This window comes from Sciurus vulgaris, assembly GCF_902686455.1.
Source record: "Sciurus vulgaris genome assembly, chromosome: 3".
Classification (NCBI taxonomy): Eukaryota; Metazoa; Chordata; class Mammalia; order Rodentia; family Sciuridae; genus Sciurus; species Sciurus vulgaris.
Window position 1 is genome coordinate 57,199,162 of NC_136463.1, and position 13,039 is coordinate 57,212,200.

Sequence of the window (13,039 nt, forward strand, 5' to 3'; positions counted from 1 at the left end):
GGATCACTTGAGGCCAGAAGTTCAGGCCAGCCTATATAATATAGCAAGACTAATGTAAATGGTATTGTGCCTTTTGAAGACATTTCAAACAGCATCTTAACTCAAGAAGTACAAAACCAATGGGACACATAATTCAGTTGCATTCATGAAAATACAACTATGACCAAATTCTCACAAATTTAAGCAAAATATACCATGTTTACAAGACACCATCCATTGTGTGATAATAGCCTCATTTCAGAGGCATTAAAATGTACCAAAAAAATGCATGATATAGTTAACATTTAAGGAATTAATACTGACACTGACTCAATCAGATGGCCTCCTTGTAACCAACTTTCAGTCCAGAAAAACTAACACATTTCCCATTTTTTTTTCTCAGTTTACATCCTATGAGAAAGCAAATATAACTGTCTTTCATCCTGCCATACAGTTTATGGATTGCTAGCCTCTGTACATTAGTTAGGACATAACTATTAGGTTATAACAGATCCCCAAATTAACAATATCTCAAATAGGATAGGAGTTTATTTCTTGCTCGCAAAACAGTAAAGGGGCAAGCGGTCCATGGTTATAACAGTGCTTCTGTTCCTCAAGGTTGTCCAGATATCCAGGCTCCTCAGATAGTGTTGTTTCACTATTTCTCAAGGTTCCCCTCATCCACATAGTCCAAAAGGCTGAACTTCACACCTGCACTCCAGCCAAGAAGGAGGGAAATGTGTGGACATTCATAATCCCTAGAGTGCAGCACCAAAGTTGAACACACCATTTCTACCCCTTCTTGTAGAACATAACCATGGTCACATAGCCACAGTTAGCTGCATGAGAATCTGGGAAACATGGTCTTTAGCCAGTGATGTACCTAGCTAAAAAGTCTATCACTGCAAAACAAACGAATGGAGCTGGGTATGGTGGCCTGAATCTCTAGACCCAGCTACTGGGAGGCTGGAGCAGGGGAATCCCTTGAGCCCAGGAGTTCAAGGTCAGTCTGGGGTACATAGCCAGTCCCCATTTCAAAACAAAGAAACACAAGAATGGGAGTGACTCACTACCTCTGTCATATATTGGGGCGGTATGTGCCTCTGGTCTACTCAGCTATGGCCAGGGATACAGGGTCATAAAATTTAGACAGATTCCCTGAAAGGCATGTTTATTGTGCCTCCCCATAATCCATTCTATCCTTCTTCCTTCCTAAGAGTTTCTCTAATTTCCTAGCTTGGTGTTAAAGAACTCTTCCTGTTATAGAGTGGTCTGTGGGTGACATAAGTCAATTAACATGTTGACTTCAGCATGTTACCTGTTCACAGTGCTGGGTCAGAGACAGGCACTGAATCTGAACCTAGCAAAGGAGACGTTTTCTGGGTAACAGAAAAAAAACCTTCCTCTGTTTTTAGGGAAAGAAAGCTACAAAGGAGATTCCCTTGCTGCTACTTGTGTGATGTGATGACACCTTGAATTTACGGATCAGACTGCAATCATGTTAGATCTAGCTTTAGGTGTTTTGATTACCTGAAGTAGTAAGTTGTTCAGTTGTTTGTTTGTTTGTTTGTTTGTTTTTGGTATTAAATTGAATTTCTCCAGGGCTTCTCACATGGTAGGCAACCACTCTACCACTGAGCCACACCCTCAACAGAGAGTTGGGTTTCGGGTTACCTGATGGTTCCTAAAATGGACTCAGGTCATGGCAGGCAAGAAATGATTAACATCTTGACACTATTAATACCATTTTTAGAATTGATATTATATAGTCTCTCTTTATTTTTAATTTTTTTTTTTTTTTTTTTTTGTGGTGCTGGGGATCAAACACAAGCACTCTACCGACAGAGCTATCTCCCCAGCCCTTATAGTCTCTCTTTAAAAGAACTTTTTGAGGGAAACATATCCAAGTTTTCAACCAGATTTATATACATGATTTATATTTATAAAACTACTTCCCCTTTTGGGGGTTTTGATTTTACTGCATCTCCTCGTGAGTTAAAATAATCTCCCACAAAAGGAGGAGGAGACAGTGCTATTTCCAAATCTGGACATTCTCAGAAATGCAATTCTGTTGTCCTTTACACAAAGAGCACGTGCTCATATGACGCTAGGCATAAATTTGGACATGTACATACTAATTGAGTCATGGATTTAGCTAGACATTACTCCTTGGTCTTGTGACATTTGGTATTTGCAAAGAAGTCTCTGGTCAGACCAACTTTCGTCCCTTTTTTTTTTTTTTTTTTTTAATTGTACTAGGGATTGAACCCAGTGATACGCTACCACTGAGTTACATTTGTTTTTTATTTATTTGTTTGTTTGTTCGTTTGTTTTTGTGGTATTGAGGCACTAACCCAGGGTCTCAGGTATGCTTGGCAATTTCTCTACCACTGAGCTATGTCCCCTGATCCATTTTGTTTTTTATATTGAGACAGGGTCTAGCTAAATTGTTAAGGGTGGCCTCAAATTTGTGATCCTCTTGTCTCAGATTCCCAGCTAACTGGGATACAAGTGTGCACCACCTTGCCTAGTTTACTAGCACATTTTCATCTCAGGTATTCTTCCTGGCTCTTACTTGCAGAATCCTAGTGATATCACTGAAAACCTTCCTGAAAAATTCTTCCAATTCCCACAGTAAATATTCCTTCAGAGATCTATCTGTTTCTTTCACACATTAGGATGATGTCCTCTCCTCTTTTTCTGAACAAGAGAACTCCTATAATATTTTCAAACATTATTAACATTATTTCATTCATATAGAATTGCATAAAAATAATGAGTACATGTGGACCACCTCACCACACACATAATTAATTTTTTCTTTCTTGTCCTCAAAAGAAGTATCATCTTGATCATAGCCATATCTGGGGATATGTCTCAGTGCTAGAGTGCTTGCCTAATATGCATGAGACCCTGGCTTTGAGGACCCTTGTCCTCAAAAGAAGTACCCACCATCTTGACAGGTGTGCTCATGCACACCTATAATTCTAGGAACTTGGGAGGGAGGCTGAGGCAGAAGGTTTGCAAGTTCCAGACCAGCCTCAGCAACTTAACAAGACCTTAAGCAACTTTAGCTGGAACCTGTTCTCAAAATAAAAAACAAAACGAGGTCTGGGGATAAGGCTCAGTGGTTAAGTAGCCCTAGTTCAATCATCAGCTCCAAAAAACAGAAGACGTACATCTCTCAGATTCACTACTGCTCAACTTGAAGACAAATAAGTAAATCATGGCTCATGGCTCACTCTTAGTCCATCAGGACCAAAGGCTGAATCCTCTCTTCAGGTCTACATTGGTAAGGCCCACTACTCAGGACATGGCAGTTGCTCTAGCTGTGATGTCAACATGAGTTCTGGTGATCCTGCTCTACCTCTCACCACCATCATCTCCCCCACCCCAGGACCCAGATTCTCCATCTCTGTTTCCCAGTCTTCATGCTCCTTCCTCCTGACTCTTTCTGAATGGAGCTCTCTACTCAATTCTCTTGCTGCAGCTTCTGCTCATTCATGGTTTCTATTGCATGTGGCTTTTCCTCACTGCCTTCCTTCTGACATTTCTCAGTTTGGGGACTCCCGCTTCTCTACTGGCTCTCTCAGGTTGTCTCACAGACAAATTGCCCATGAATGAAGATCCAGTTAGTTGATGAGTGATCGTGCAGACAGGGTGCCTCTCTTCAGCAGAGCTCTCACCTTCAGCAATGTCAGAAGTCTCTGACTACAGGCTGGTCTGCCTTTGGATCAGCTACTTGTCAGTCAGTCAGCTGTGGCCTGCATAACAGGATCTGTATTAGGCAACTATTGCTATGTAACAAAAATCCCCACACAGCCTTAGTGGCACACAAACACAAACATTTTTTTCACTTAGGTCGCCTGATCTAGGCTGGGATCCAACCTGTACCTCTTCCTGAAATCTTGCACCTTCTTTTTATCAGTGGGTTAACTCAGGCATATTCTTCTCATGGCCATGAGAGTGGCAAGGACAACACACAACTCCTTTTAAGGCCTAGGCTCACAAACAGTATCTGGTTGATTCTGCCCACTTTACATTCTGCCCATATGGTGGGAGGTGGGAATCTTCTGCTGAGTGGGGAGGTGGGCAGGGGGACAACTAAATAGCAGAGCAAAGGATATGGATACAGGGAGATTTGAGGACTTGGAATGAAAGGCTCCTTTTTTACCAGATCACATGGTCTTATGACTCCATCCTTGGTAAAAGGTCTGTGTAGAACCCCTCAAAGGAGGCTGTGAGAATGAGACTCTGAGGTTTCTCAGGGAGAGACAAGTGAAAGGACATTGCGATATTTAAAAGTAACCACTAGGGCTGGGGATATAACTCAGTAGCAGAGTACTTACCCAGCCCTGGGTTCAATCCCCACATCTCACACACACACACACACACACACACACACAATAATGAATAAAAATAACTGCTATTCAGATTCCAAACAGGCCTTCTAAAATACAGGAAAATGTAAAAACTTTAAATAAAAGAAGACAGAAGATATTAGAAGCCGCACTGGAAATATTTTAAAAGCATTAAACAAGTCAACAGAAGCAAAACCAAGTATCAGTTATCACAGTAATTGCCTGTGAGTCATAGGCAACCTGCTGGGGAAAGTTCAAAGTATTTTCTTTTTTTAGGTGTCTTCTCATTCAAAAGGTCAGTTCTTCATAGCTCTTTCTCCATCCAGCTTCTCTGTCTTATAAACAACAAGGATTCCTCTCAGATTCTGGCATTCAGTTTTAGTGATAAGTTTTTTCTATTATCCATATCTCTCTAGTGTTTTGAGTGGGACTTTGGGAGAAGCTATATCAGAAGTCTGACTGGCTATCAATTTCAATGTGGTACCACTTTTCATTGCTAGATCTGTGAAGGCCTGTGGTATTTACTGCTACCCTCATCTCTTCCATGGGTACTACCACATCCTACTTGGGTGTGGGTTAATTCTGCAGGGGGCTGCACAATCCTGTTTATGCCTGAGACTAAGCTGGGTCTCAGTCCTAAACTGTGAATCCCTGTATCTCTACCATAGGCCATTTATTAATCCAGGGTTTAATGAATTAATCTCTGTATCAAAAACTACTGTTTACATTGTGGCTGACCGAAACACAATTCAAGCTCAACTCACATCATCAAAAGTTTCCAAGGAGTTCCAGGTGCAGTGGTGCATGCCTATAATTCCCGTGGCTCAGGAGGCAGAGGAAAGAGTACCTTGAGTTCAAGGTCAGCCTCAGCAATTTAGTGAGGGCCTAAGCAACTCAGTGAGAACCTGTCTCTAAATAAAATATAAAAAAGAACTGGAGGGCTGGGGTTGTAGCTCAGTGGTAGAGAGCTTGCCTAGCATGTGTGAGGCACTGGGTTTGATCCTCAGCACCATAAAAAATAAAAACAAATTAGTAAAAAAAAGCTTCCAAGTAGAGTTCAGGCTTCAGCACGGCTGGATCTGCAGATTCAAATGTTGTCATCACACCTCATTCTGTTTCTCAATTGTTCTTTCCTCTGGACTCACTTCCTGCTCAGAGAGGCCCTTCCTCATGGTGAAAACAGGCCACCAGGAACCTCAGAACCTCAAAAAGACAGAATTTCTTTGACCTCAGATTGCTGAACAACAACAACACCAAAAATAAATAAATTTTAAAAATGCATTGTTCATGGAACTGGATTAGATATACAGGCATCACTTAGTCAAACTTTGAGGCCAGAGGATGGAAGGTTCTAACGTGATTGCAAAACCATACTTGGTTTTGAAATGAAATTATGAAAACATTATGGTGAGAAACCAATGCCTGGGGAAAGAAGCAGTCTTCTCCCTTCTCTCAGCCTTTCTCCAGGAAGTCTAATTAGCCAGGGGTCCCTACCTTTTGAATTGTAAATAACTGCCCTAGGAGTCTGACTACTTCCTCTTGAAATGTAACACATGCCTGTGAAAAGAACCATTCCTTCTAATCTGTTTCTCTAAGCATGTGTTATGTTAGAGATCCTGCACAAGAATTCCAGTCGCATGGATTAGGAATTTTTTTTAAAAGAGGAAAAAGTCCACAATGATAGGATGGGGTGTAAGATGATGCCAAATAACCTATAAACGTTGTGAGAAACTGTGGATCAAGGCTCAGAATTTGGAGTTTTGTTTCCTCTGAGATCACCTGTACTACATACAGGAGTGCTGCTTGTTGCTTCTCGACCAGTCTGTTTCCCACAACACTACCAAATCGGGCCTCAGGCTGGAGTCTACCCCGAGAAACAGGTACTAGTCTCAAAAGGAAAAGGGAATCAATAAACAAATATGAAGAACATGAAATGAACAGACAAGGAAAGCCTGCTATCATCATTCGTTTCTTTCTGGGAGGAACGGTCTGTATGACAAATGGAAATGATGAGGCCACTGTACATCTCCTTTATGCTGCCAGTTTACAAAATACTCCCCTTGTCCTAAGGAATCCTTATAACAAACTCAGGAAGCAAGTGGCATCACTCTACCCTTGATAGAGATGAGGCAATTGTGACACAGAGACATGAAATGTCTTCAAACAGGTAAGGAATCAAAAAGGGACTATGGAGAGGTGACGGAAAAAAAGAAGACAACACTGACGACAGGCAACTTCAGGTGTGTGTCTAGCTCCTCCACCTGCTCCACTACCACATCTTCCCCTTACCCTCACCAACTATAGCCTCTCTTCCTCTTCCTCAGGGCCCCTATCCCTTATCATTCTGATCCTGCCAGTTTCTACCACACCTCTGCTTTGACCTTTGCTCGTGCTCCAGCCTGTTTTCTTCTGGAACCAGGAACCTCCAGTTTACTTTCACTCACTGCCCGCCATGTGTACAGGGAAGTGTGCCCGCTGTGTGGGGCTCACCCTAATACCTCTTTCCCTAGTCTGCATCCTGGCCAATGCCCTCCTGTTGGTGCCCGATGGGAAGACCTGGAGCAGTGACCAACTCAGCTTGCATGTCTTCCTCATGGCTGGCTTCATCGGCGGGGGATTGATGGTGAGGCGACTAGAGCACAGGCTGGTGGCCAGGGGCCTGGGCACCACTTTAAGGGGTTCTGAATGGGAAGGGAGGGGAAAGGGAAAAGGACAGAACTCCAGAGAGATGACAAGTGCTTGGTGGGGACTAGAAATGTGCCCAATCCCCCCTACACACTCAGCACTCTGTATACAGCCCTGGAGGAGCCCCCAAGGACCCGAGCTGAATGTGTGAAGGGCAGGGGGAGGCAGGGAGGCTCAGTCTCTAAAGAGTTGCCCTTCTGGGTCAAAGCATGTCCTCCCTGCCCCTCCCTGCCTCCACAGCTGAGCAGATGTTGGGACCCCTCACTACAAGGACTGAAGCAGAAGCAGCGGCTGGTTGTGTGGGAGGTTATCAGGGCAAGGTAATAATGGGCATGGGGGATGCAGCAAAATGTCTGGAGCCAGGAAGTGATGTCAACAATCAGTCACTCTACCTGTCAGCTCAGTGTTGCCCTTCCCCTCCTCCACAACCACATACGCTGGATGCCCACTCCGTGCTGCTGGGTGCTAAGGATAAACTCAGAAGCTAGGTCAGTACAGCAGAGAAGTTGCCCCCAAGTCTTCCTGGAGATGAGGATCTGTTGGGAGAAGTGGAGGAAGTTCCCAATTTAGGGGAAGTTTTGGATGGTCAACTTAGTGATGTCTTTGTGGGGTAAAGATGAGAGATCTACCCAGCATAGTTCCCATCTTTTCAGAACAGCTGACTGATTAAATGCTCTCACCTTCATCCCCTTTCCTGGCCACACCTCTATTAGCTGAGCAGGAATAACTAGCAACTTAACTAGCAATTCCCTCTTACCTTCTCAGGTCTCTTCCACTCCCCTTCTCTTGCATGGATTCATGGCTGTTGGTCTCTGCTCCATCTCTCTGACCTCAACTCCCTCTGAGATGCCACACTCCTCCCAGGCCTACACACTCACCCAGTGTCACATTGTGTTCCTTCTCCAGCCTAAACTACCTACCCCCACTCCTACACCCAGTGTGACTAGTCTTCCTCAGGGGCCATGTCCAAGGATGTGCTCCTAACGTTCCCATTCACAGCTATCATCCTCCCCTCCACTCTCATTGAGTCACTCTCAGGAAGGACCACCTTATGCCACAGGGACACAGACAAGGTCCCTGCTCCCCTGGAAGCTTGTGTTCCTTTGTGGGGGCAAATGGTATGAAGGAAGCAAGACTAGAAGCCCCATGAGAGCAAGGACTGGCTGTTTTGTTGGTTGCTGTGTGCCTGGTGCCTAGACTAGTGCCTCTGCCTAAGAGGAACTGTTAATAGTCACTGAATGAATGAAGTAAATAAAAAGGCAACATGATTTCAGACAGGAGTGGGTGCCATTGAAATAAAAATAGATAGGGCTGGAAGTTTATTCAGTGGTAGAGCACTTACCTTACATGTGTGAGACACTGGGTTTGATCTCCAGAACTACTGCAAAGCACAGAGAGAGAGAACTATTGCAAGAGAGAGAGAGAGAGAGAGAGAGAGAGAGAGAGAGAGAGAGAGAGAGAGCACACCATTCAGGCATGGTAGGACATGCCTGCAATCCCAATTACTAAGAGAAAGATAATGCAAGGTGCAGTGGTACATGACTGTAATCCCAGTAAATTAGGAGGCTGAGGCAGGAGGATTTTGAGGCTGAGGTTAGAAGTTCCAGGTCAATCTCAAAAAAACAAATGAACAAAAAAACTCAGATAATTATTACCAGAATCCCACACATGCCTCTCACCAGGTACTATCCACCACCAAAAAGGGTAATCATTATTCTGTCTTCTAACCCCATAAACTAGTTTGGTCTCTTCAGTACTCTATTTAAAATGAAATCATACACTATGTGTTCTTTCCTGTGTGGCTTCTTTAGCATAATATTATATTCATGAGAGCCATCCATGTTATTTTGTGCAGCTGTAGGTTTTTTTTTTTTTATTTCTTATGCATTCCATTGTGTTGAATACACTTCAATTTAAACATTCTACTGTTGATGGACATTTGGATGGTTCCCAATTTGGGTTTATTGCAAATAATGTTGCTATCAACATTCCTGTAGGTGCCTTAGGTGAACATATGTGTTTATTTCCATTGTCACTCTTAGAGAGGAGTAACACTGCTGATTCTTAAGGTTTGAAAATACTCAGGGCTAATAGTGGCAAATAGTTTTCCGTAATTTTTGTATCAGTTTCTTCCTGTCGGCACACAGCATGAGAGTTCCAGTTGCTCCACAGCCCACTGGATTAAAGTAGATCCCTCTGGCTATTGTGTGGAAAATGGATAGTTCGAGGTCAGCCAGAGAAGCAGAAAGATGAGACAATGTCACGGAGGGAAGACAGGACCTGGAAATAGGCCAGAGGCCATGGTGATAGAGAAAATGAGCAGATTTCAGCTATAAACCGTGTTGCCTCCTGAACTTATGATGACTCTTCTCTTTTCACGAAAACAATTAGACAGCAGGGAGCAAGACAGGGAAGCTTAGACCACAAAAAGAAAACTAATGCTTTGACCAGAAGTAAAATTCTCAAAGAGGTGGGTCATTCAAAATCGGTAAATCTGGTTTGGGGGTTGGAACCCAGTGGTAGAGCACTTGCCCAGCATGGCAAGACCCTGGATTAGAACTCCAGCAATGTAACACACACACAGACTCACGCACGCGGGCGCACACACACATTAGTAAAGCCAGAGGTATCTTCGGATCCTGAAACTTCCCAGTTAGTGACCTCACCAGAGAGGGTAAGCAATGGGGGTCAGCACTGGCCCCGGATTGGCCCTAACAGAGGAAGAGGCAGATGAGAGTGCTGGTGGATATTTTGTTGAATTCCTCAGGTGTTTCTCTGAGGTTGCTGTGGACGATACAACAGAATTAAAACTCTCAGTCCCTCCCCTGGAAAAGAACAAAATCCTGCCCTGTATGGTACATGCCAGACAAGACCAACAGGGAAGGAAAGATCAAAACAGCTGCAGAATTCCAGGGATGGGAGAGGAACAAAGAACCTGGCCTCTGCAATGATGATAAACACAAGGTTGGAGGCAGAATAAAGAGCCTCAAATGCCTTGCTTGGGTTCAATTTTGACAGGATCCTCCTCTGTGAGGGACTTGAGCAGAGAGAAAACCAACTGAAGAAGTTCCTGTTCCCAGAAACTGAACCCCAAAGCACTTTCCCACTGAGCTACAATCCCATACCTCTTTTTTTGATTTTGAGAGAGATCTCCCTGTGTTGCCAAGGCTGGCCCTGAACTTGCATCCTCCTGCCTCAGCCTCTTGAGCGCCTGGGTTTACAGGTGTGCACCATCACACCCAGAAAGACCAAGTTTAATCTGGTGATGGCATGTAGGATGAAGTGTGGCATGGCATGGGGTAAGAGCTTTGGGAACTTGGTAGGGAGGCTAAGAACATCTTCCTCACAGAAGGTGATTAGGAATTGAAGGAGGGAAGAAGGAGAAAGGACTAACAGATTCAGGAGCCACTGAAGGAACAGGAAGGCTTGAGGTCTGGCTGGGTGCAGAAGGATTAAAGTTTTCCAGCCTAGATGACCTGGTGGATGCTATTATTCAACTATGAGCATGAGGATATCAAAGGGAGATGAATTTGGAAAAATTTGAGGTCATTCTGAGACAGGCTGAATCAGACCTAAAATCAAGACATTTGAGTGAACACAGCCTTTGGGCAGTTGGATTTGGATATCCAGGCATGTGGAGGTGACTATTGGCAGAGGGAATAGCTGATTCCCTGGGAGGGGATGGACTTTGTGAGAAGAGTCACAGGATATAAAAGAGATCCGAGGCTGGATCTTGGGAAATCTCACAATTCACATCAGAGCATTGTGAACAGACTCTACCTGGCTCACCAGACCTTCCAGCACCATACCCCTTCGCACTGCTGAAGGCATTTATACCATTTACTCTAAAGCAGTCTTGACACTACGCCCACCAGTTATCTCATTAAATCCTAAGAACAACTCTGTGAAGTAGGTTCTTAGAACCCATTTTACACAGGACAAAACTGAGACCCAGAGAAACCAATTGATTCATTGAATGTAAAGTAGTGTGGCCCTGGTTTTCCACCCAGGGCCTCCTGATTCCCATTCAGAAAGGCACCTAGTGTGTGCCAAGATTTACCGGGAGTGTTTAATAGTGAAGCCAACCCTCAAGGAAACTAGAATAAGCACACAGATTAGGTAGGCACAGTAAATAATGATAAAGTAAGGTAGAGCCCCACAATGCTCCAGGAGAGGTAGAGATAAGGTCTTCCTGTAGTCCAAAGGGCTGAGGACATAGTAGACAGCTTCCAGAGTAGGTGAAGACCTAGAGGATATGGCTTGTGATGGAGGGCTTACACTATCACTCCGACTGTTGTCCCACAGGTGCTGTGTCCGGGAATCGCAGCAGTTCGGGCAGGGGGCAAGGGCTGCTGTGGAGCAGGCTGCTGCGGAAATCGCTGCAGGGTGAGATCCAAATTAAAAAGGGATTTTTCGGGTCGTGGTTTGTACACCTTTAATCCCAGCGACTAGGGAGGTTGAGGCCTGAGGATCTCAAATTTGAGGTCAGCCTCAGCAATTTAGTGGGATCCTGTCTAGTAAATAATAAAAATGACTGGGGATGTATATTAGTGATAGAACCTGGGTTCAATCCCCAGTGCCTCCCCACAACCACCATCACACAGAGACACAGAGAGAGAGAAACTCTTCACTCACAGAGCCATAGCACCCTCTACAGAATACCCAACCCCCATGTATCTCTGCAGGCCTTTAGTTTTGCCTAACTCCAGGTCCCGGGTTTATAAGAAAATGTATTTTCAGGCGCTCGATTACAGGACTGTATCCCCTGCCCCAGGAATGTATTTTTAACCCGGCTCCAGAGGAGCTAGGCAATTGGGGGGGGGGGGGGGGGGGTCGGGGAGCTAGGCGCGGACCGTTCACCACTGGGGAGCGGGCGCCCCTCTTCAGCCCACCTTCCACACCCTGTCCAGATGCTGCGTTCAGTATTCTCTTCAGCTTTTGGAATGCTTGGTGCCATCTACTGCCTCTCGGTGTCAGGAGCCGGCCTCCGAATTGGACCGAAATGCTTAATGAACGGCAAGTGGGACTACCACTTCCGAGAAAGCTGGTAAGGCTTAGCCTGTATGCGTGACCCCCTTTCTCTGCATCTCGCCTTTCCCATGCCCTTCCCACGTGGGCCGGGAAATCTGGGTGCCAGTGAGCTTCAGGAGAGTTCCCTCCACGTGTTCCTAACTAGTCCTTTGAAAATCCCATTGGGCGCGTGCTCGGGAGGTGGGGGTGGGAGGGGGGGCACCCCGTTATCTCCTCCACTCACTTGACCCTACATCCACAGGGGCGCTTACTTGAGCAACCGTACTCAATGGAATTTGTGCGAGGAGCCACCCAACGTGGTGCTCTGGAATGTGACGCTCTTCTCCGTGCTGGTGGCTGCCGCATGTCTGGAGATCGTGCTGTGTGGCATACAGCTGGTGAACGCTACTATTGGTGTCATTTGTGGCGATTGCAGGAAAAAGGTGGTGGGACAGCGTGAGGTGGGGTTGTGGAAGGACCTGCTTGCTCCTGGCTACGTCCTCACTCACTTTCTCTTTTCCTCAGGGCTCAGCTCACTGAGGTTCCACTGGCTGCCTGGTTACCCCTGCTTGCTCCTGGACCCCTTCCTGGCCCGCTCACTCCCTGGCTCCCTGGAATAAACCGTTTGGAGTCCACCCCAACCCTTCCGGCTCAGATTATGCCCTAAATGGCAGGAGCGTGTGAGGGCCTCCTGAGTTTGGCGTTTTCCTGACCCTGTTTGGCACCCCTGAGCCCCACTTTTTATTTTTTTTCAGAGTTATTGAGCTATTCAGTTGCATAGGAAATACAATAGCAAACAAAGCAGATGAGTTCTGTGCTCTCAAAGAACTTAACATTCAGGGGTGGAATATGCAATTTTTAAAAGAAGCAAAGGATTATTTCAACTGATAGTTAACACGTTTTAATTTATTGCTAATTTTATTATCGATTTATGTTCAGTACTGGAGATTATTGAACCGAGTGCTCACACATGTTCTGCCAAGTGCTCTACCACACCATTGAGC

The 13,039-nt window shown here is 45.1% G+C and overlaps 1 protein-coding gene across 1 annotated transcript in view; it reads left to right on the top strand.

Moving 5' to 3' along the window:
• Nucleotides 1–12,696, top strand: part of LOC306656229 (transmembrane 4 L6 family member 5-like) — a 36,575-nt gene extending 23,879 nt beyond the window's left edge. Inside the window, exons 2-6 of the mRNA XM_079131210.1 lie at nt 6,508–6,963; nt 11,331–11,411; nt 11,936–12,072; nt 12,298–12,478; nt 12,561–12,696. Of these exons, the coding sequence (XP_078987336.1) occupies nt 6,793–6,963; nt 11,331–11,411; nt 11,936–12,072; nt 12,298–12,478; nt 12,561–12,575 (585 nt within the window). The 5' untranslated portion in view covers nt 6,508–6,792 and the 3' untranslated portion in view covers nt 12,576–12,696. The remainder of the gene's footprint in view (nt 1–6,507; nt 6,964–11,330; nt 11,412–11,935; nt 12,073–12,297; nt 12,479–12,560) is intronic.
• Nucleotides 12,697–13,039: the final 343 nt, after the last annotated feature.